The 22,677-nt window shown below is 49.6% G+C and overlaps 1 protein-coding gene across 8 annotated transcripts in view; it reads right to left on the bottom strand.

The window, feature by feature from the left end:
• The window catches only part of DAB2IP (DAB2 interacting protein), a 152,284-nt gene that overhangs the window by 22,109 nt on the left and 107,498 nt on the right, over positions 1 to 22,677 (bottom strand). For all 8 annotated transcript variants that reach the window (XM_072984962.2, XM_078382662.1, XM_072984959.2 and 5 more), the window contains 3 exons: positions 11,114 to 11,267; positions 5,723 to 5,821; positions 3,873 to 4,427 (listed from right to left, as the gene is read on the bottom strand). In XM_072984962.2, coding sequence (XP_072841063.1) covers positions 3,873 to 4,427; positions 5,723 to 5,821; positions 11,114 to 11,267 — 808 coding nt within the window. The remainder of the gene's footprint in view (positions 1 to 3,872; positions 4,428 to 5,722; positions 5,822 to 11,113; positions 11,268 to 22,677) is intronic.

Here is a 22,677-nt window from a genome sequence, read left to right as displayed (position 1 = left end):
CCATCCACTCGGAAGCAGCTGTAGCTGCTGGATGGGGATCTCATCTGTTCTGCCCCTTGGCCTACCTTGTCCTCTCGTTTTCCTGGCCAAAAAACCCTCCCTCTGACAAGACCGTCCAAAACCCCGGGTTGGAGGAGTAGCTGTAAAACTCACTGTTCCCAAGATAATTAGTATGTCGGGGAAGTGACAGGAGCGCCTCGCCAGGCAAAAGCAAGGTCGGCCGCTGCTAATTAAGAATCTTCACCTTTCATCAGGCTCCGGCGCTGATCGGAATTGAAATGTACACGGGGTGGCGGGGGGGGGGGGAGGAGAAGGAGGCGATCGCTCGTGGGAGATGAGATAAGGGAAGAGGGGCTGCCGGCTGCCCAGTCAAGAGGCAGAAAAATCTGGGCATGAATTCCTGTTTTCGGCAGAACTGCAAAACCTGCAAGCACACTGCCTTTTAAGTTACAAAGTGTCACAGAATGGTGGGAGGGACAGACAGATCGGTGGGTCATCTAGTCTGACCCCCTTTTAAAAAAAAGAGAGAGAAAAAACTACTGCTCTCCAAATAGTCACCAGCTTTATGCTCCATATGAAGAGGATATATCTACCACATATCTTCTTGCCAGGGCTTGGAAAAGCTATCTTTTTAGACTACATCTCCCATTCCATTGGCTATGCTGATTAGACCATGGGCATTATAATACAACCCTACCCTCCCTCTTGCAGTATTTCTTTGATTTTCCTGCGGAATGGTTCCTTTTTATTTATTTATTTGCTAGTCCTTTATTAATGCTTTCAGCTATGTGTGTATTTTTTTAAAAAAAATAAACCTACTACATTAAACGGCTTGCTCTAATTCCTGTCATTAAGCCAGCATGGAAGCCAAAGAAGTGGGGCAGAAATGTCTGGCATGGATTATTATTCCACCCACCACCAACATCACCACCACTAAAAAAAAAAAGCCTGCATTATGAGGTGCATGCAAGTCACAGTCACCTTTCTTCTCAAAGGCCTCTATTCCACTCCCACCGAGGAGGGGGCCGGGCTGCTTATGACGGGATCGTGCCCTGGGGTGTGTGTGGAACCCCTCCATCTTCCTTCCTGCCTCCTCCGAAGCAACACTGCCCAAACAGGAGGGAGAAGAGACGGGGACCACTTTGGACGACGTCTTTCTAGGCCAGGCGACTGCCTCTGGGAGCTTAACGAGGATCTGCAAACTTGGCAGGTTTTCTAAGTGGTGGAGCCGTGAGCGAGGGAAAAGCTCATTAGCACTTAGAGCAGCGTTGAGGGTTTGCCTGCATCCGTGTGTTTGTCTCCCAGCCCCTGACAGATGATCAGGTTCCTGAGGAAGGCTGGAAAGCAAGGTCTTTCCCCCAAACCCTTTAATTCCACCCCTTTATTAACCTGGCTGCAGTGAATAAATATCTTAGCCAACGCCAGGGTTCTCTGACAGCGATCTTGGAGGCGATGCACACTGGGGAGACGGGGTGGGGGAAGCCTCTTTTGTTTCCACATGTGTCTAAGAAATCCTGAAGGGGCTGGAAGGATGCTGACCCCTGCCTGTGTATTTACTTCTTGGTTCCATTATATTTCTCCCCCACCCCAAGTGTTTTCCAGAGAGCCTCTACTCTTCCCAAAGGGATCTCCCCAACAACAGCCCTCTGAGGTCAGCCAGGCTGGGAGGAGGAGAAAGGGACTCATCCACTTCATGAGTTTCCATGGCGGATGGCGGCTTGAATCCAGAGCTCCAGACCGAGAGGCTGGCAAAACCACTGAGGTCCATGCCGGCTGGTGATGGACAAGAATATAGAGGCTCGGCCTCAAAACTCTGGTGGGCCACACCACCATGGAAACAAAACCAAACCTATCAAAAACCATGACAACAATGGCAAGGCATTTTATTTCTCCAAAAATGCCTTGCAAACAGCGTGGATCCTGGCTGCCCCCCTCTTTTGCCACAATCGCCCCCTGCTCTCCTGCTTGGCAATCGTAAAAAGATGTGTATGTGGGGCAGGATGGGGTACGCTTGTAAAGACACCCTTGCCTGAGAAGCAGGGATCGGACCAGATGGAAGGCACCTTCCCTGCTCCAGCCACCCTCCACGGCTGCCTTAACTGACAGGGAACAGACCGGCTTTGAAGTAATCAGGTTTTCACTCCTCCTCATTAACAACAATCCTGATGAATTGGATTGACCCAGCCTTAAGAGGCTTTCATTGTTAAAAGCAATGAGGTTAATGCCTATTTCAAATATCAGGGAGGAGGAGGGGGTGCATCCTCTGGGGTGGCCTGGTGGGGAGGAAGGGGGCCATTATCCACCCAAAGTGGCCCCCAGTGGGTCTTGAAAGGTCATCCAGCTGTCACCCTCCTGGCAACCACCCTCTTGGGATCAAAGTCCGTGAAAGATTTACCATCCAAGGGGGCCTGTCTGGTAGGAGGAGGCTGAGACAGGAGGCTTCCTCCTGGACCTGCGGAGGCAAAAAAAAAAAGGTGCCCCCCCCCCAAACCCGACTGCCGGTCCCAGAAGACTGAGAGCGCCTCAGTGCAAACCCCATTCCTTCCCTGGAGGCTGCGCCAACGCCACCTTGGAGTGGAGAAGCTTCGGCTGCTCCTTGACGAAAAAGGACCGATAGGAGACCAAATAGCTCTAAAGAGGGATGCTCAGAAATGCCTCCTCGTGTACAAGACAAGACGGTTTGCAACAGGGCGGAGGCGGTGGAGGGGAAGCGACGAGAAGGGGTGCGTGTGTGCCTGCGCTTATCTCTGGAGCTGCCACTCATCCCTTCGCACCCTCTTCAAACAACATAATTACTGCCGAGAGGAAGGGGAGAGCTCGTTTGTGCGTTGCACACTCATAAAATTGATTAAAGTCATAATTAGCTGGACTAACGGCTCTTATAAAAAACATTATCAGATCGTTTGTCTCTTCGGGAGGGCAGAGGGAACAACACGGCAGGCAGGCGGCGCGGGCGCGACTGACACCAGGGGGGAGCCGAGTCACCGCTGGGGCTCCACGAGGGGAGGGAGAGCGAAGCAGCTGACCCGCCGGGAGACTCTCTGAGCGACACACGCCGCCCTCCCCCAAACAGCCCTTGTATGTTGGAGGCAGCCGAGGGGCAGCTCTGGAGAGCCCCATATGGATGGGGTGGGCTAAGCCTGAACCCAGCTTTTGACGCTTGACCTCCAGGGAGACCCAGCTGCTTCTCTGGTTGACTGTCTGTCCTCCTCCACAAATGAATCCACCCCCCCCCCCAATCACGCAGGCCTCCCTGGCCTGAACCGAGCTGGTTGTCACAACTAGAGTAGACCCACAAACTCAATGGAATCTACCTAGGTGCTTACGCTGCCCAAACGGTATATAAGCTGTACGCTTTTGCTTTGCCTCGCAGTGCAACCACCGTAACGATGGTTAAAGGACAGTCGTACTGCTTCCAGTTGTCAGGTGACACATGGGGGCCAATCAGGGTCTTCCAAGCACTATAAAATCTTCTACCTGTGTCTTTTGTCCTCCAGTTGGAGCAACGGTTCACTGGGTTGCTGACCTGCCTGCTTCCTGCCCCACACCTCTAAAATAATCCTAGAGGCTCAAAGCAGCAACAAAGCTGTCAGTGACGGGTGGCCTATATATATTCTTCTTGGGGGAAAGGGGACTTTTTGGTTCCATTGAGGTGGCACTGAGACTGTCAGCAGAGTAAGTACTGAACACAAGATACCAAAAAATGTAAGGATGACCAGACCCTGTCAGGTGGCAAGGGAGCTGGGGAAGTCCACACTTCCATGAAACAAGGGCCTGGTGAGACCTCCCAATGCCAGGCAAAGAGGTTTCCCCTGGGCCTGGAACACCCAGAGGGGACGGGCTCGGCCTGCCGCTCTACACAGGAGCCTTACCTTGGCCTTTCCAGTGCTCTGAAGGATGTGGACGAGGGCCGACGCCATCTCCTCTTTGTTCTTGACGCTGAGCACCGGCTCCAGGACCGAACAGAGCACCATGTAGTTATTGGTGATGTACTCCGCAAACTCCTTGTACATCTCCATGGGGAGGATGCTCATGCTTTGGTAGCGCGACTTGATGCGGATCATGGGGCCCCCGGACTTGCCCTTGCTGGGGTTGGGCGTCACCACCGGGTACCACTTCTCCACAAACTGCCGGCCCGTGACGGAGCCCGCCGGGATGTTGACCAAGCCAATGAAGTTGGTCTTGTCCTTCTTCTTCTTCTTCTCCGTCTCCTTGTACAAGTGGATGGTGATGCTCCGGAGAGAAGGGAGGTTGTTGAACTCAAAGTGCTCCCCCCAGAAGACATTGTCCGTTTTCAACTTGCAGGTGGTCCGTGCGTACAGGACCTCGTCCAGGCAGAGTTCACACAAATATTTCTTTTTGGCGGGCAGGTCTTTTGCTTCGATTATCCAGAGCTTGAGCATGTTCTCGACTCGCCGACTGTTGTCCTGGGCGAGAGAGACACAGCACAACAAAAAAGTTCAAGAGGTAGTTGTGTGTGTGTGTGTGTGTGTGTGTGAGAGAGAGAGAGAGAGAGAGAGAAATCATTACCCAGTGGGGGCGGGAATGGAACAATGAATGGCTTAATTATTGGAAGTCACTAGAACAGAAACTGACTCTTAATTACATTTTTACTTTAAGGAAATTACGGGCTCTTGGGAATTTGCATAATAACCTCTGCTTATGTTCGTTTTCCAAATATCATGGTGCTTTCTCATCTCCCTGGCTCCAATTACAAGAAAGGCTAATAGTGTGTGCGTGCAAACACAATGCACACATGCCTACATTCTGGCACCACTTGAAATAAATAGATAAATGAATAAAATTGCGCCATTTCTGATTTTGCTGCCAGATGAGTCGCGAAATGGAAATAAGAAAAACTGTAGCGAAGATGTGGGCACACGCAGGACGCAACCGTGCTTTCCTCCCTGCCCAGTCCAAGGAAGAAATGGATTCATCAGCCGTGCAATCCAACAGTAAAAAGGTGCATTTCGTCATAAACCTGGAGCTTATGATATCGCTGGGGCTCTTCAGCAGAAATAGAATGAGGTCCTCAGTCTTATAAATGCTTACCTGGGAGACAGGCCCATGAAGCTCCACAGACCCAGCTTCTGAGTTAGAAACATACCACTTGGCTACAGCCAGGCCTGTTTTACTCGGGAGTAAGCCCAAAGAAACTCAAGAGGAACTTTCAGAGTAAACATGAATGAGATCAGGCTGGTAATTCAATTAAAAGCACATTTAAAGTGTGATAATATTTAATGTGCTTAATTTGCTTCATACCGTAAGGCTGTGTGATGATAAAACGTAATATTTATGTCCTTTTTAATGGTACCACGGTCTTTTTTTTCCAGGTATGAAGGTGTTCTTTTTTTTCAAAAGTAGTTGTCTTATTAATGAGTCATTAACGGATTGTACATAAATTTGGCAGCTATTGTTGTCCCTGAAAAACCAACTGCTGGGTGTCTTTCAACATCTCCGCTCTCCCTTTTTCCTATATTCTCTTTCCCCGTCCCCATCTGCAGAGAGCAGAAAGACTGGGAACTACAGGAAGCACAATGAAGGTTGCCTTGGGGCAACTACAACTCCCAGAATCCCATGGCCTGAGGGGGGGGTGGAACGAGGCAATGGTGGTGGAGGAAGGATTCTGGGAGTTGAAGTGTGAAGAGACCCTTCCTTGTTCCTGGAAGAGAGCAGCAGAGCCAGCGTCACGAGAGAGCTTCCAAGGGCGCGCGGGACATACCTTGTTTGGGTGTACGGCGCGCCGCAGGTTCTCCATCCACTTGTCCCGTTCGGCTGCTGACCGGCAAGAAAAGCATTTGCTGCCGGATGAAGTTGTCACCTGCAAGAGAGGGGGGAAATAAAGATCGGTGGCCTTAGGGCGAACCTTTTCCCCACCTCCAACTTGCCCCCTTCAGGAGGCAGCAACCCTCCCAGTAAGGAAAAAGTATTGCCACAAAGCACTCACTTAGGGGTGCTGGAACTCCTCCCAGCACTACAGACCTGCCTCTGGGGGGGGGGGACGGGGAGCCTTCATTCTCTAGATGGTTGCCTTTATGCGCACTTCCTTTCCTTGGGAAGCTTGAGGTGGCATCCATGGTTCACCTATTCCCTCCTTCATCCACACAACAACCCAGTAAAGTAGGTCAGGGTGAGAGAGCCAACGACTGATGCTCAAAGCCACCCATTTCATTTCAAGACTGAGCAGCAGAGATTTGAACTCAGACCTCCTGGAGTCTTATGCCATCGCTCTGATATCTACTGCACCACCCCGGCTCTCCTTTCGTATGTCCTTCAGGACTCGCTTCTCGCAAATGACACACTTGTCCCTTAGCATGTGCTCATTTTGTCTCTGTCAAAAATGTTAATAAGGAGGAAATGGCAGATCGATCCAGAGATTCTTCTTCAACTGGGCCCTTCCCAGGAGTCCGTGAAAGAAAAGAGGAGAACGCCCAGTTTGAGGGGCTTGGGAAAGAAAATGAATTTCCTGAGCCAGGAGAAATGGGCCAACCCAATATCAGGAGAGACGGTTCCTGCTTTTCTGGGTGCTTTGCGCCCATGGAGAATGGGGGCAACGTGGAGGTGCACGTGAGCACAAAAATGTGAGCATGCCAAGGCAGCAACGATTTCCGGAGCCGAGGCAGCACCCTAATCAAAACGGCTCTTTCTCAAAAAAAAAAGAGAGGGTGCGAGAAATAAAAATTTCTGGAGCAAAATTCCTATGCATGTGTGTGTGTGAAGCGGGAGATCATTAGTTACTCCCTTCCCCTCATTATCCTTGTTCCATGGATGGGTAGCTTCCTCCGTCAGGCAGAATGATCCTGCCTGGTTCGTTCTCTGCGGAAGACGGGGTGGCTCCTGCTGGGTGAGGCTCCGGGGACGCGGGAAGGGGCTGCTTCAGCCCAACCTAAATAGTGCGGTGCAGAGCCCAAGTTCTCTCAAGGATAGTGGGGGGGGGTGTCCCCAGAGTGGGGGGAGAGGCAGAAGCGGCAGGGACTGCTGAGTATGAGGGGAGACAAGAAGTCACCTCTGCCCGTTGGGGAAGGCAGAGAAGAGGAGGTGGCAAAAGGGGTCTGGAGGCCAAGCCCTACGAGGAGATGGCTCCACTTGGCCTGGAGAGGAAAGCCTAAGAAAGCCACCTTCCGATAATCTGGAGGAAGAGGACGCCGGCTCGTTCTTTTCTTCTCTGGACAAGAGAACCAAAACCTGTGGATTCAAATGGCTGGAAACTGGATTCTGACAAAATACAGTTGTGCCCTGCCGGACGATTACCCCGCTCTATGATGAATCCGCATTACGTTGACATTTTTGCGATCGCTTTTGCGATAGCAAAACAATGGTTTAAATGGGGGAATTTCGCTTAGCGATGATCCGTTCCCTGCTTTGGAAACCGATCTTCGCTTTACGATGATCAGCAAACAGCTGATCGTCGGGTTTCAAAATGGCCGCCGGCTGAAGAAAATGGCCCCCCACTGTTTTCTAGGATGGATTCCTCGCTTTACAGGAACTGAAAATGGCCGCCGTATGGAGGATGTTCGCTGGACGAGCAGGTATTCAGCCCATTGGAACATATTGAACGGTTTTCAAAGCGTTTCAATGGGTTTTTAAAATTTTGTTTGACGATGTTTTCGCTCTACAGCGATTTCGCTCGAACGAATTAACATCGTCAAGCGAGGCACCACTGTATGAGGGAGAATTTCCTGAGGACCAAAGCTGTTTGATGGGGAAATGGACCATCTTGATAGATGGTGGAAACCCTCCATCATAGGGAGATCTCTATCGAGAGACAGGATGATCAGGGATCCTTTAGCTTTTTAAGGTTTCTTTTATTAGCAGAAGGTTAGACTAGATTATCTTTCCCGCACCCCTTTGCAACACTACAGTTCTGTGATTCTGTTCAATGAACTGAATATAGGTTTCTGAAAGATCAAGCTTCTAGCCCTCATGGATGATAAATGTCTGCTGAAATCTCTGAAGCCAAGGAGGGCGGCTGGTCTTGCCGTGGTTGAGCTCAAGCTGCTCCGCAGTATTATAATTTTTATTTTTGGAAGTGGGGGGGGGGATTATGCAAAGCAGTACAAATTATTCAAGACAGGAGACAGCAGGCACGTTTGAATAATTTATAATTTATATTGGTCACAGAAATTCAGCTTTCTTTGGATTAACGTGACATAGGATTTTAATTATTTTACAGGAGAGAACACACAGCCCCAAGCCACATCTCCTCAAACCAAAGTTTTGAAGACGGAAAGGACAGAGATTCACCACCCCAGCCCCCTTGGCAAGAGGGATAAATTATGCAAATCGGAACATATACATCTATTTATTTTGCATAATTCCGAGGTTGCCGTGGACACAACACAGGGGACCAACATTTTACCTACTGGGTTTTGTAAGACAAAAATATCAGCTTTTCCCAACCTTTCTTCTTTCCAAAGGCCCTGCCCTCCCCATGCATAACCCAGATCAATTAACATCAGTTGCCCCTTCCTGGTGTTAAGGCTACCATCAACGATATGAGCTGGAATCTCTAGTCCTAAATGCATATTTAAAAGGCAGCTGGTGGGGTGGGGTTGAAAATGGCATCGTATTTATAATAACGGACATTAAAGGGGAAAGCAAACTAATTGTCTTTCGGCATGACATTCATGTGTTTTAATATTTCATATTAAACATCTTTTAATATTTTATCTACTGCAGTTATTTTAGTTGTCTTGTGCCATGACGTTTTTACGACGTGCCCCCCACCCCCACCCCCCCGATTCCAGGGAGATGAAGGGAACAATATAAATATTTAAAACAAATAAAATAGCCGATTTTTAAGTACAGGGTCTTAAGATTTCGGCAGGCACCAGGCTGGCCTAAACCACCCCCAGGATCTTGCTACAACCTTAAGGACTAGAGGCTTATATTTCGAAAAACAACAAGACTCTGGAAAATGCTGTGAGATGCTCACAGCATCCACCTGTGACTTTGAGGCAGAGAAGGGAACACAGTGGCGGCAGGCTGTGCCCCAGCACCCTCCTTCTCGGCCCCCAGCACCCATTCTGCCTCCACCTCCTATCTCTGTGCTTTGGCAGGTCAGCTCAGCCACCGCCTCCTGCCCGAGATTGTTTTCCAGGATGTCAGTTCAGTTTCCCCTCTTCTCGAGGCTTTCTCGTGAATGCAAGATTGTCACATCTCCTGACCGCCATTTCATCCGTCTTCCCGTTTTTTCTCCCGCCAGCCTGGTTCTCTGAATGCTAATCCATGGCGAGGCTGGCAGCTTTCTCCCCTTGCGCTAAGCTTGCCTGACATCCTTTGCTAAACCACATCTCTGCAGGCAGACGATACGACCATCTGACAGGAGACTGTGGAGGCTTTGGACTTGGGCATGTTCAAGTGCTGTGTTTTTCTTTGAGAACCACAAAGACTCCACTAGGGATGGGCACAAACCGGTTCGTCCCAGTTTGCCCTCATAAAAGTGGCGGCACAGGGGCTGATATTCCCCTCCCCTGCCTCCACTGGCGCAAAGAGCCACTCACCAGGCGCAGCTTGATTGCCTTTTCCCACCTCCGGGGCTAACCTCCCAGTCAGGGTCAAGAGCCCAGGCTTCTCTGCCCTGCCCTTTCGCTTGAGTGGGAGATCAGCCAAGCCTGGGCTACTGCCAGGACTGGAAGATCAGTTGAGGAGGTGCCAAAAGCTGGCACGCTGGACCTGGTGAGTGGCTGATTGAGCCAGAGGAGGTGAGGGAGGGGAACAGCAGCACCTATCTTGCTGTCTTCACGAATAGGGGCAAACTGGGACGAACCGGTTCGTGCCCATCTCGAGACTCCACAATGCCCATAAATCAGTTACTCAATGGTAGCCTCAAGAAACAGGGCAGCCAAAGAAAGACCCTGATCCAGAGAAAACATTAGGCAAGGAACTGTCAGTCTGAAGAGGTAGAAGCCATATATTCTACAAGTTTCCTTTTGGAAACTTCAGTGGCGCCAAAACGCTGCAGTTAGGTCACTGACCAGAACTGGCTATAATTCAAAGTGCTGCTTAAGATGTACATAATACCCTATAAGAATCGGGGCCGAGGCCCTGTCAAACACCATGCTCCACAACATGAGCCTTCCTCGGTTTTCAGCTTTTCAAAAGTGGCTCCCTCTCAGCCCCAAGACACTCAGGCACATTCTGTGACGGCCTTCTTGGTAGCTGCTTGGAGGCTATGGAACTCACTGCCCCATGGATCTTCTGCCAGCAAGCAAGGACTCCTCTTAGATAGTTATATGATAGGCTCATATGGTGGCATACAGCTGAAAGAGTTTTACGTGTGTGTGTGTTGAATCTGTATTAAAAAAACCCAATCACTGAGGTGCAGAAGGTCTGGGAGAAGGAAACAGTACAATCACAGATGAATTTTGGGAAAACAGCCTTACAACAAGACCCAGACTATCTGAGCTACCACGAGTATTCTACAGAGTCAAAGAGCTGCTGGGTTCCTTTTAGGCTTCTAACACAGAAATAAAAAAAAAGGGTAAGAGGAAGACCAAAAGCAAGATGGACTGATTCTCTAAAGGAAACCACAGGGATGAGTTTCCAAGAGCTGAGCAGGGCTGTTGAGGGCGGGACATTTTGGAGATCGCTCATACATAGGGGTGCAATAAGTCGGAAGCGACTTCATGGCACAGAACAAGAACAACAACCCCAGACCTGAGTCACCTCTCCAATTTAGCCTCATCCACAATTTGAACAAATATTTGCCAAACCCTGTTATTTTGCCTATATTTATCTGAGCTGAACCCTTCCACCCTTCCACTCTCCCTGGGAGGCTCAGCCCCATAAGGGACAGAAACTTCACATAAACGGCACATTTATATTGGTGCTCCAATTTCCCCTAAACCAAAACCCTGTTTGTGCCGTGCACACACGGGCAGCTGAGAAAGAAGTCAAAATACTATGTCGTGGCAACACAGCCCTCTTCATGGGCTCCAAAGAAACCCCCAAACTCAGCTCCAGCCTAGAGAAAACCCACTTCCTCTTTCCCTTCCTCTGTGTTTCAAGCAAAACTTGAACCCAGCACCACGGAGAAGGCCATGAAACCTCTTTCACCCAACTCTGCCCTCTCCCCTCTCGAAGGCCCAGCCGCTGAGCGTGACTTGCTTACCTCGAAGCAAAAATCCTGCCCGAGGATGCTGCTGTGGACGGGCTTAATGATCACCTCCTCCTCCATGCTGAGATCGAGGGCCTCGACGGCGCTACTAGGGCTGAGCAGGGACTCGTGGGAGCGCGATTCTTTCAGCCTCGGCATTAGATGGGATCTGGAGGGAAGGAAGGAGACAGGATCAGCCTCGAGCGAGTGAGCAAGCAATCTCTGGGTGGGCAGAGACCGTGCCTTTTGAGCCTTTCTTTCCTCGCCATTCACAATTTCAGAATCCTCAATCACGTCAACGCTCTATCACAGACACTGAGAGATCCCGTAAACAGAAGACAACAACAATACTCCATTTCTTGTTGAGTCTCTCCCACGCTGTGCTGCCGTCTGCATTTGCTCAAAGTCACTCTTGTTTATGTTGCTATTACATTCTATTTATTTGTCCCAAAGGTTGGTTTTTCCCCCACAAATGCATTAAAAACGTCGCACAGAAAAATCTAAACGGCTGTAAGCAGTGACTCAACCAAATCAAGCCAAAAAGACACACCATATTTCATGAAACAAACCTGCTCCAGAAATGGGGGTGGATGACCTACAAAATTCTGAATGAAGGAATGAAGGAGTAAATAAAAGACTAACAATACCGACGGCTCCAGGTCAAAATTTATTTTATTCTTTGTTTGATAAGCGTATGACTCTTTCCTTTACCTCTGAGAGCAAACTACCCCTTTCAGACCATCTAGCCAAATCTGAAAACCAACCTACCAACGCACCTGGAACACAACAACGGATACTAAAGGCCAACAATGGCTAATTCTTTGATTCTTACTAATGAGACGGACTGGCTAATTACTAATGACACAGAAAGACAATCGGCAACAAGAAGAGACAAAAAGGTACATATCTCTTGTTGCACTAAGCCCCCCAAGGTGGAGGTGGGTGACCTGTGGGCCAGGATGGGGGGGGTATGCTAGCTAATCTCTACGGTGGCCCAAGGAGAGAAAAAGAAGGTGGTGGAGGTGGTGATAAGAGATAATAGGGTGGGTAGTGGAGTGAAACTTAGAAGTTCAGGTGTTGGGGCCAGAGTGACCAGAGCACCTTCCCTGCAATCTCATTAGGAAGCAGGAGAGGAAGGAAACGAAAATATGGTGGCGGGAAGCGAGGGAGGAAGGGTCAAAGGAATGGGTAGATCTGCCAGCACTCCCCATGCACGGCCCCATTAGACTGGAGCTTTTACAACAAAACAGCCTTTTCCTCCTTGCCCCAAGGCACGGCTTGCACCCTAGGGCTTGTACCCGGTCCGTATTCGTGCATCAGTACCAGATTGTGAGGAAAACCTTTATCTGCCTAACGCTCTCACTCAGACAAGCGTCCTAATCCTGTACATTTTATGGCTTCAAACTGGAACAGTTCTGTTTCTAAAAACTTGATCCATCTTTGAAATCCTGACCCCCTCTCCCCTCGCAACGTCCTTTAGGCTCCAAAGAAACTCGAGTAAGACAATCTGTTGCCACTTGGATGCAGAGGGAGAAGGTCCGGAAGTCCCTCCCTGGGGTTTCTGTCCACTTCCACCTACCAGGGAAGGAAACTGCCTCCAAAAACACCCCTCCCCTTGCCTCCTAGATTCCAGGAAACAATGATGGGAATCCAGAGCCATCCAGACAACAATGGGGCAGAGGAAGAATGGGCATTGTTGAAGTCTCAAGTTTTGTTTTGTAGGGAACAACACACACACACACACACACACACACACTTACTTGGGGTGTAGAGGAAGGGAAGGGAAGACACCCTTCCCACAAAAGTCAATAAAGTCAGCACTGGGTTCGCAAGGCCATCTGATGCCTGCAAGTCAGCAAAAGTTTCTAATAGTCATCTATTGCTTGCTTGCTTGCTTGCTTGCTTGCTTGCTTATTCATTCATTCATTCATTCATTCATTCATTCATTCATTCATTCATTCATTCATTCATTCATTCATTCTGCTTTTCTCTTTAAACGGGACTCATCACTACATCTAGTGGCGGTGAGTTCCACAGCTTAACCACGGGTTTCTGAACGTAATTATCTTTTTAATATAATATAATTTATTGTCATTGTAAGTTTATACACAGTATACCCATACAACGAAATTCACAGGCTTCAATTGGTTTTTTTGCTTTAGAACAGGACGCACCACCTCTCAAACCACAGCTCAGCAACTGGTAGCCTGCCAAATTTCTCCAGACTGCGATCCCCACCAACTCCAAACAACAGAACCTACAGTAAAGAACAGTGGGAGATGCCCTTGGGAAACACCGGGTGGGTCATGAATGGCCCGGCCCAGCCCCAGAGAAATCCAGGGGCTTTGGGCTGGCACATCAAGGCGGTTTTCAAACTGCAGTTCCTCAGGCCTTGGAAACCCAGGAACGGGAGGGATTTTGTGGCTGCTGCTCCTCTCCCAGAGGGTGGGAAGTCCAGATTCTCCTCTTCTGCCCCTCTTCTTCCTCCCTTCTCCCTTCTGCCCCCCCAGGCCTCACTAAAAGGGAGGTCCCACACCCAAGCAGCTGCATCAACTCTCAAGGCACATCTGCTGCAGGAGACCTGGGGCTAGGCTGGGCCTCTCTATGCTGGAAGCTTGCTCCAAAGCAAAGCAAAGCAAAAAAGCAAAGCAAAGCAGCCCCCCTACAACTCTCAGCCGCCTGGCTTTCCCCTCTTCGCCCATCCCATCCTGCCTTTTTCTGCTCAGAGTCTGCAAGGACGCCCAGCCAGGTCTGGCGATTGGTTCCTCTGTAGCTGGGGAAGAGCGGAGACACACATCAGCTGGAAATGTCAACATGACGCTGGTTGGCTCACAAACCGGAGAGAGAGGGAGAGAGGAGGAGAGGGAGTTCTGGCTGAGCTGGCGGGCCACTCTCCCAACCCCACGTGGTTCATGGATCTGCAAAAAGGGACACTTTCTCCCTCGAGTGCCGGGAGCTGCTGAAGAGAGGAGAGAAAGCCTCGCCAAAGAAAGGATGCGGGGTGGGTATGGCAGTGGCAACCCTTCAGAACAGATTGCAAAGGATCTCTCCAAGAGACTGGCGAAACGTCAGGAAGAACAACCTTCAGAATACGGCCAAAGAGCCCGAAAAACCCACAACAACCATCAGATCCTGGCCGTGATAGCCTTCAAGAATACATTGATCTCTCCAAAGTCATGAAGTGGGGGGGGGAAGGAACAAGGATAAAGGCAAGCATACAGTGACATTCACTGAGGTGGGGCCTCTATTTGTATATGTATGGAGATGGGACTGGATTGAAGATAATTATGTACACACTGGCAAAAAAGAGAGAGAGAAAGGCCACTGGTTTGTACAAAACTGTACTGTCATGCCGCGCTTAACAAGGAAATCACTGTAGGATTAGTTTTTGTGATCGCTTTTGCGATCGCAAAACAATGGTTTAAATGGGTTTTTTTCATTTAATGATGGTTCGGGAACCAATTTTCGCTTTACGACGATCAGCAAACAGCTGATCATCAGATTTCAAAATGGCCACTGGCTGAAGAAAATGGCCACTTGCTGTTTTCTAGGACGGATTCCTCGCTTTACAGGCACCGAAAATGGCCGCCGTATGGAGGATCTTCGCTGGACAAGCAGGTATTCAGCCCACTGGAACACACTGAACGGTTTTCAATGCGTTTCAATGGGTTTTTTATTTCGCTTGACAATGTTTTTGCTCTACAGCGATTTTGCTGAAATGAATTAACATCGTCAAGCGAGACACCACTGTACTTGCTAATTTATAGGTACAGACGCAAAACCAGAAATGATTTCAACAGAATGGCACTGGTTCTCAACCAGGCCACTGGTCTCATCACCCCCTGGCAAATAGAAGGGGAAGATACGGAGGCAGTGACAGATTTTACTTTCTTGGGCTCCATGATCACTGCAGATAGGGACAGCAGCCACGAAATTAAAAGACGCCTGCTTCTTGGAAGGAAAGCAATGACAAACCTAGACAGTATCTTAAAAAGCAGAGACCTCACCTTGCCAACAAAAGTCTGCATAGTCAAAGCTATGGTTTTTCCAGGAGCGATCTATGGAAGTGAGAGTTGGATCATAAAGAAGACTGACCACCGAAGAATTGATGCTTTTGAATTGTGGTGCTAGAGGATGCTCTTGAGAGTCCCCTGGACTGCAAGGAGAACAAACCTATCCATTCTGAAGGAAATCAACCCTGAGTGCTCACTAGAAGGACAAATCCTGAAGCTGAGGCTCCAATCCTTTGGCCATCTCATGAGAAGAGAAGACTCCCTGGAAAAGACCCTGATGTTGGGAAAGTGTGAAGGCAAGAAGAGAAGGGGACGACAGAGGATGAGATGGTTGGACATTGTCATCGAAGCCACCAACATGAATTTGACCGAACTTCGGGAGGCAGTGGAAGACAGGAGGGCCTGGCGTGCTCTGGTCCATGGGGTCACGAAGAGTCGGACACGACTTAACCACAAAACAACAACAACAAAACAACAAAAGGGTGCAGTCCCTCGCTGAAATCGCTTTTTTCCAAAAAATGGGATTAGGGCAATTCATAGAAGGAATATTAGAAGCATTTTGCTAAAAATGGAGTTACTGTGGCTACCTCTGCTGCTCCAGCCTTCCAAAGACTCTGCTTGGGATGCCACAGTGATGCTGCTCCCTCCCTCCCTCCCTCCTTCTCTCTCACTCACACACACACTCATACTTTCATAATTATCCAAAGCACCAGTCTTCATTTCAGCCTCACTGAAGGATTTCAATCCCCCTGGAAGCTACCTATTTCATAATGAAATTGGAGCCTCTGCGTTTGCCGAGTTATATAGCATGCGGCTATAACTAGAAACTACATATGCAGAGCGGTTTAGGAGGAGATTACAGTGGATGGCGGAACTGAAATGTTAATTGGATGGACGGGGTTTTTTCGCCCTCTCCAAGCCTCTCATTTTGAATCCGGCCACTGCTTCGGAGGGCTCTCGAGGCCTCAGCCTGGCCCCCCCTCCCCATCATCCTTCCTCTCAGCTGCAAAACCTTGCCCTGACACCAGCGCTTTCCCAGGGCTTAATGAGAGACCCGGGGTTTCCCAAAAAAGAACGGCATCTCTGAAAGAATCCAGGCCCAGGGAGGGGCTGGGAAGGCCAGCAAAGTTTACAATCTAAAATCCATGTTGTTGCAATTCTTTTATTAGTCCAACTTGAAAAGGGGGCGAGGGGGGGGAGTTAAAGGCCCCTCTGCCAGCATCCAAGACCACAGACTCCCTTTTCTGGCATGCTTTCCCAAAACATTGATTGGCTTGTTGGTTGAGGATGCTGTGGAGTCCCATTTGAGTGAAACGTCTTCCTTGTTACATCTTAAAACAGGATGCAAACCGCATGGCTTTGATACCAACTGCAGTCGTCCCCCCCCCCCAAATTGCCTGCTCTTCATCCTATCATCTGGGGCCTTTTGAACTGGCCACGATATGGCTTTTGGGATTTACCTTAATGGCCAATGCAAACACCTCTGCCTTGGGGGTGGGAAACAGCCTGCCACAATATAGTGCAAACCTATGGATTTCTTACTTGGAATAAAGGCCCTTGGATTCAGTGGGGTTTACTTACTAGTAAGAAGGGTGCTTGTGGCTGCGCCTTTCAGTGGCATTGCTACAGCGCTTTCAAGGGATCAGAACAATTCTCACATATTAATGCAAGGAGACGTATAAGGATATTAAAGACCTGTCCTCTCGCCATGTGCAAAGTGTCACTGCTCCTCCCTATAAGCTCAACCAAGATCCTGCCCCTATTGGTAATGGAACAGAAGACAGTGGTGTAATTCAGCGTATGTCTACTCAGGGGCAAGCCTGAAAGGTTCTGTAAGATTTCCAATTTAGGATTCCTTCCTTTTGGCAGTCTGAGGCCAGGCAGTTCATTTCTGAAATACCTGTCAGGTGCCAAAGGCTTCTTAAGACAACAGATAAATGTGGCTGGAGTCCCCCCAAGGAATGACCAGTGGCTTCTGCCTCCGGGCCAATTCCACCTCTTGGGGGAAGGGATTCCTGACTCCCACCACCACCAGGCTCTGGGCAACTTCCCTCTCGAGTCCTCTTCTCTTATTCTCAAGTTAAATCAGGAATGGTTGAAATTGACTCCAGCAAATGTGGGCTAGTCAGTTTCAACGCCTAAAAGAAAAGGGCCCCTGAAAAAGATTTAGAGATCTAGGTGGCTGTTTTAGGCTCGAGAGTTTTTGTACACAAACAGTTGCCATTTTTAAAAGAAAGAATGTTCTCCAAATATCTGCCTTTGTCTTACCGGGCGGGTCCCTCAAAGGAATTTTAAACAGCCAGCTGGAAATACAAACCTCACGCCAGGTGAGTTGGCCCAGGCTTGCCAGCCAGCTGCCTCTCAGCACAGCCTCAACCTCCCACATACGGGTCAAACACAAGGTTTGGGTCTAAAGCGAGGGGGCGAGTTTGATACATTGCTCCTTTGGACTACAACATCCAGAATCTTCCAGCTAACAAGAGCCAGACACATCACTTCCTTGACCCTTAAAAAACAACAACCCTCCTTCACCAGCCAGATGATTTCCAAATGTGGGGGCTCTAGACTCTCGCACATCTGGAGGGCGCGAGCCTACGGAAGGCTACTTCACCTGGACTGTTTATGCATGCAGACCGTGCGCCCTGCCTCAGAGTCCCTTCCCGATCTATGATTACTGGATAATTACTTTTCAAGGGGAAAGGGCCCCCTTCCTAACCCAGAAACCTCCATCCCCCTGCAGGCTACACTCAGGCTCGCTCGCTTCCTCAGTCAATCCATCACTTCGCTCGTTCCTCCTGACACTTCCATTCTTCTCCCTGGCTTCCATCAAAAAGTTCACCCTTGATGGATGGCACTACCTATTAAGGCAACCCAGGAGCAGCAATGGGAGGCATCCTGCCCCAGATCCCAAGGGACAGACTTAGCAGTGACCTCCTCCTCCTCCTCCTCCCTCTCTCTCTCTCCAGGTGTAAAGCACAACAGCAAACCAGCCCTGGATTGAAAGCTCCTGGTCTGGAGATGATTTGGGGCACAAAACAGAACTTTGGAAACGTCTCTTTTCAGAACAAAGAATGCCCCACCCAGGATGCCCATCAGGGGAATCTGGGAATCTTTACTAAAAGAATGCTCAAGGAATCCAATGGATCAATAATGGGTTTCCTGCTCCTGCTTCCTCCTGGTACAGAGGGAATCCACCAGGGCTTCCCTCCACCATGCTTGGACTACTGACCTTGGCCAGCTTACGGCCTGCTCCGTGGCCATTCCTGGACTTGTAGTATAAGCACTGGCATTCAAGAATCATTCACCAAACCATCTGCGCTATGGACATCTTCGATAGAGGGCTGGAACTTGAGGATCCTCTCAAACTAAATTACTTTGAAAGATGGGCAGGAAGACGTGGGAACGCGGGACGCTTGCAAGCGTACCTAGTTCCTTGTCCAGGACACCAGGTGACATCAGACTGAAAAACAGAATTTATAGCTGGAGGTTAAGACCCAGGGTTGGCTTCTGCAGGAGGTATATGGGGGGGGGGAGGGAGAGGGCAGCAACTGCACTTCAAAAACCAGTGAGGAAGAGGGAAGCTGGCATTGTATTTCCCCCAAAGCATAGCCTGGAGCATTTCTCCCCAAGACTCCTGGCTTGCAGAAAATACACGAAACACCAACGGAGGCTGTGCCGGAACCTTGCTCCTGCTAGGCTAAGATGAAGGGAGAGAAGTGTGTGGGGGCCGGGAGGTAGAACAATTCTTATTTATATTTTTGCCATCTGGGGAAGCTTCTGAGGTGGTGCCCTCTGGAGCAGCTCCACATGTGTTTTTTTTCCCCCAGGTGGGGGTAGGTGGGATTAGTGGAAAGGAATGGAAAAGGTACCATGGGGATCGCCTCCTCCTATCAAAATTCTGATCCCTGCCAGTGGCTGTACAATTTGCACTGCAAAGATAAATACTGTAGAACCTAAGACTTTGACACTTCCTTCACACGGGAAGGGGGGCGCACACACACACACACACACACACACACACACACACACACACACACACACATACACATATACATGGTGTGAGTTTTCATCCCTCCAAGGGAAGGAATTTTCGCTGCACCAACCTGTTTGGCAAGCGAGCCTATCATGGGGGGAAGGGGAAGAGACCTGAAGCAGAACACACACATCCGCGGCCACACACACACACACACACACACACACACACACACACACACACACACACACACACAGAGAGAGACAGACAGACAGACAGACAGACAGACAGACAGACAGACAGACAGACAGACAGACAGAGCCCATGAGAGCAAGACAGATGCACAATGCGAAGTTCAAATTCAAAAGCCCCATAGTGGGTATCAAAGACAGAGGGGAAGGGACCACTTCACACACACCAACCACAGAGCCCCCCCCTTCGGGCCTCCTCCCAAACTCTACTGTGCCCATGGTTGGATCTTATCCATGAGAAAAAGAATGCCAAAGCCTTCAAGATAAAATACGGAACTGTATATAAAAACTGGGGGACTCCCAAAGCCCATGGTGCCCGGGGAAATGGGATGCAGATGTTGGGGGGGCAGATGTAGCCTGGAAGGAGGAACAGATGTTCACCTACTGCGCCCCTGGGATAGATGGCCCCAGCACAAGGTGACGCTCCCTGCTCTCCTCCTCTCAGCCCGCCACCGAGGTCAGTTGCCTCCCTCTTCCCAGGAACAGCAGGAGAGCCTCTTTATGGGTTTAATAGCCCGAAAGTGGCATTAACGGCTATTTTTATCTCTTATGCTTATTTCCCAGGCAAGGAGGGGGGGGAAAACAACAACCCAGCTGATGCTTCGGGAATGCAGCCCGGGATGCCAGCAAAAAAGGGTGGGTGGGAGTTGGGAGGAAACAGATTAAGGGAAAAACAGCCACACTGCAGGGAGAGAAAACAGAGACACAACTGGCAGAAAGGCCCAGCTTTTTTCAGCCCACATCCTATGCCGCTTCAGCCGAACAAAACACCAGAAACAAATGGACGGGCCAGATGCACACATCTGCAGTGGGAGTGTGCAATCTGAGAGACAGTGTGCTGTAACGTGTGAGGGACAAAACAGACATTTGTTTCTCCTGTTTCTCGTCTAAAATTCACTCCATCTCATTTCCATAGCAATAGGCAACTTATTTTCCCTAAAGGCTACACACCTATTTCCATGCACGTGCATACTAATACTGTAACACATCTTGCCACAAACTGATATACATCTAATAGATTCATATTTTCTAAGCAGCTTTCCTGTAACATATTGTTTGCCTCTTGGGTCAAAGGCTGGCATTTTTGGCCATGGACTTGGTCAATTCTGTTCTCAGGGACCACGTCCCAAAAGGTGGGCGGGGCCTGTGAAGAAAGGGGCGGGCCCAAGAGCGGCCACAGATCCCAGCTCCCAGCTTTTCTTGCCAGGGTCTGGGTCATAGGAGAGGCATTTTGATCATTTGCAACAGGGGAAGACACTCATGCCAGGAGTTTGCAAACCACCAGCCGGTGGTGTCACAGCTCTTTGGGGAACCTCGGCGAGACAGATTTGTGGCCCGAGTGTCATCTAAGGTTTCCCATCCTCCGAGGCAACAGGAAATCTCACAAGCTGGAGGAGTCACTCAGATTTCCTGTGATTACGGCAGAATGGGTATTTCAGAGCACTGTCTAACACTTGGGCCCCCAGTTTCTTCCAGCGATACCGGGCGTGCAATACATTACACACATCGGCCTGATTTGCATGCTGTAATCACGCTACAGCAAAAGAAGAAGAGAGGAAAAGAAGAAGAGAGGACAAATTTGCAAAGGAGGTGACAGGGGAGTGGACGAGATCCTTCGCGAGAGACTTGGCAGGTTTGCCAGTCTGCATTCCCCGTGTGTGCTGAGTGGTTCCCCCCCCCTTCAAAGGAAACACACGGGGTTTATTATCGTTGTTGTTGCTGCTGCTGTTATTGAATACACAAATACAAGCACGTCCTAATTAAGGAATGAGCAGGCGTGCTCCTGACAAGCTGTTCTCTGAATGCCAAAAGAGGCCAAAAAAAAAATTCTTGCCGCCCCCTCAAATTCCCCACATACGCCTGGTTTGCAGGGTGGGGAGGTGGCACCAGTGAATTGTGAGCAGGGTGTCAGCCACTCAATTAGGAAGGCAGGGCTGGGGGGGGGGAGGCGTGCGCGGGTGAATGAGACGTGAGCATGTTCCTGCTGGCAGCCTGGCCAAAAAAACACCACTGGCTGGAGATGAGCTTATACAGGTTCCTTGGGAAGATGACTTAATTAACCATGCCGGAGGCCTGAAGCCAAGGCTCTGGCTGGTTAATTCTAATCAATACGAGGGATTCAGCTCGCCTCCCCTCGGCAGCTCCTGGCCGTGAGAACTTCTCCGGCTCGGAAACACCTTTGCGAAAAAGTTTTCTTCCTGATCTTTTTTTCTTCCCTTTAAAAATTTTTATCTGTTAGTAAAGAAACAAATAAACAAGAGGGTTGTTGCGTTATCTCTTGTCATCTGTTACATTAGTTATGCAAGCTGGGGAGCCCTGTAGGAAAGAGACGGCCGGCCTGATCTGATCCAGGCCAAAGTGGCCACCCTTCTCAGGCCCTGAGTTGCAGCTCAGGAAGGAGATCGGGAGGTGGGAGGAGCGAAAGTTCTCAAAAGCTACATTTTTTGGACCGCAGCAACCAAAAATGCTAGATGGAGATTCTGAGGGTCATGGTCCCAAAACGTCATTTTTGTCAACCTGCTTTCTGTTTCCCAGTTCATAGCAGCTTCCCACACTGCTGTCATGAAAAAGGGAAGTAAGAAGGAACCCGTTTATCCGTCTCCTGAGCCGCAACCACATCAGATATCTGGAAGAAGGTGCTGTCTTACCGCACCAAGGTGAAGGCGTCCCGCAAAGGAGAGGGAAGTGAAGTCAGTGGCCTACAGCACAGGGGACGGCGACCTCGCACAGACGCAAGCTGCCTGAGTGAACTCGCTTCGCTTCCCTCCCTCTTGCTCACCCGATACAGCCATCTGCCCACTTCCTCATTCCACTCCGACCCTGCTCACAGCTGTCGATCCCTCCCTCTTTACAAACATGAACTTATCCCATTGCCACCAAGTTCAACCGCAGGAGCAAAAGCCGTGCAGAGCAAATGTTTGTCCATCTAGATTTAGAGTTGCAGAGCAACATCGTAAACCATCAAGTTTGGACAGCAGCTGGGCATTGCATGCTGAGTCCCAGCTCTGTTTGGTACAAAATACAGTGGTGCCTTGCATTACGACGTTAATTCGTTCCAGCGAAATCGCTTTAGAACAAAAAGCTCGTAATGCGAAATAAAAAAGCCCATAGAAATGTATTAAAACCCGATTAATGCGTTCCTATGGGCTTGAAACTCACCATCCAGCGAAGATCCTCCATAGTGCGGACATTTTCGCTGCCCGTGCAGCGAGGAATCCGTCCCAGAAAAGAGTGGGGAGCCATTTTTTTTTTACCCGGTGGCCATTTTGAAACTGCCAATCAGTTGGCCGAAAATCGTCGTTTTGCGAGAACCGGTTCCTGAAGCAGGGAACCGATCATCGC

The sequence above is a fragment of the Pogona vitticeps genome, chromosome ZW-PAR, assembly GCF_051106095.1.
Source record: "Pogona vitticeps strain Pit_001003342236 chromosome ZW-PAR, PviZW2.1, whole genome shotgun sequence".
Lineage (NCBI taxonomy): Eukaryota > Metazoa > Chordata > Lepidosauria > Squamata > Agamidae > Pogona > Pogona vitticeps.
The sequence above is the reverse complement of the archived record's forward strand: the minus strand, read 5'-3'. Positions and strand labels throughout refer to the sequence as shown.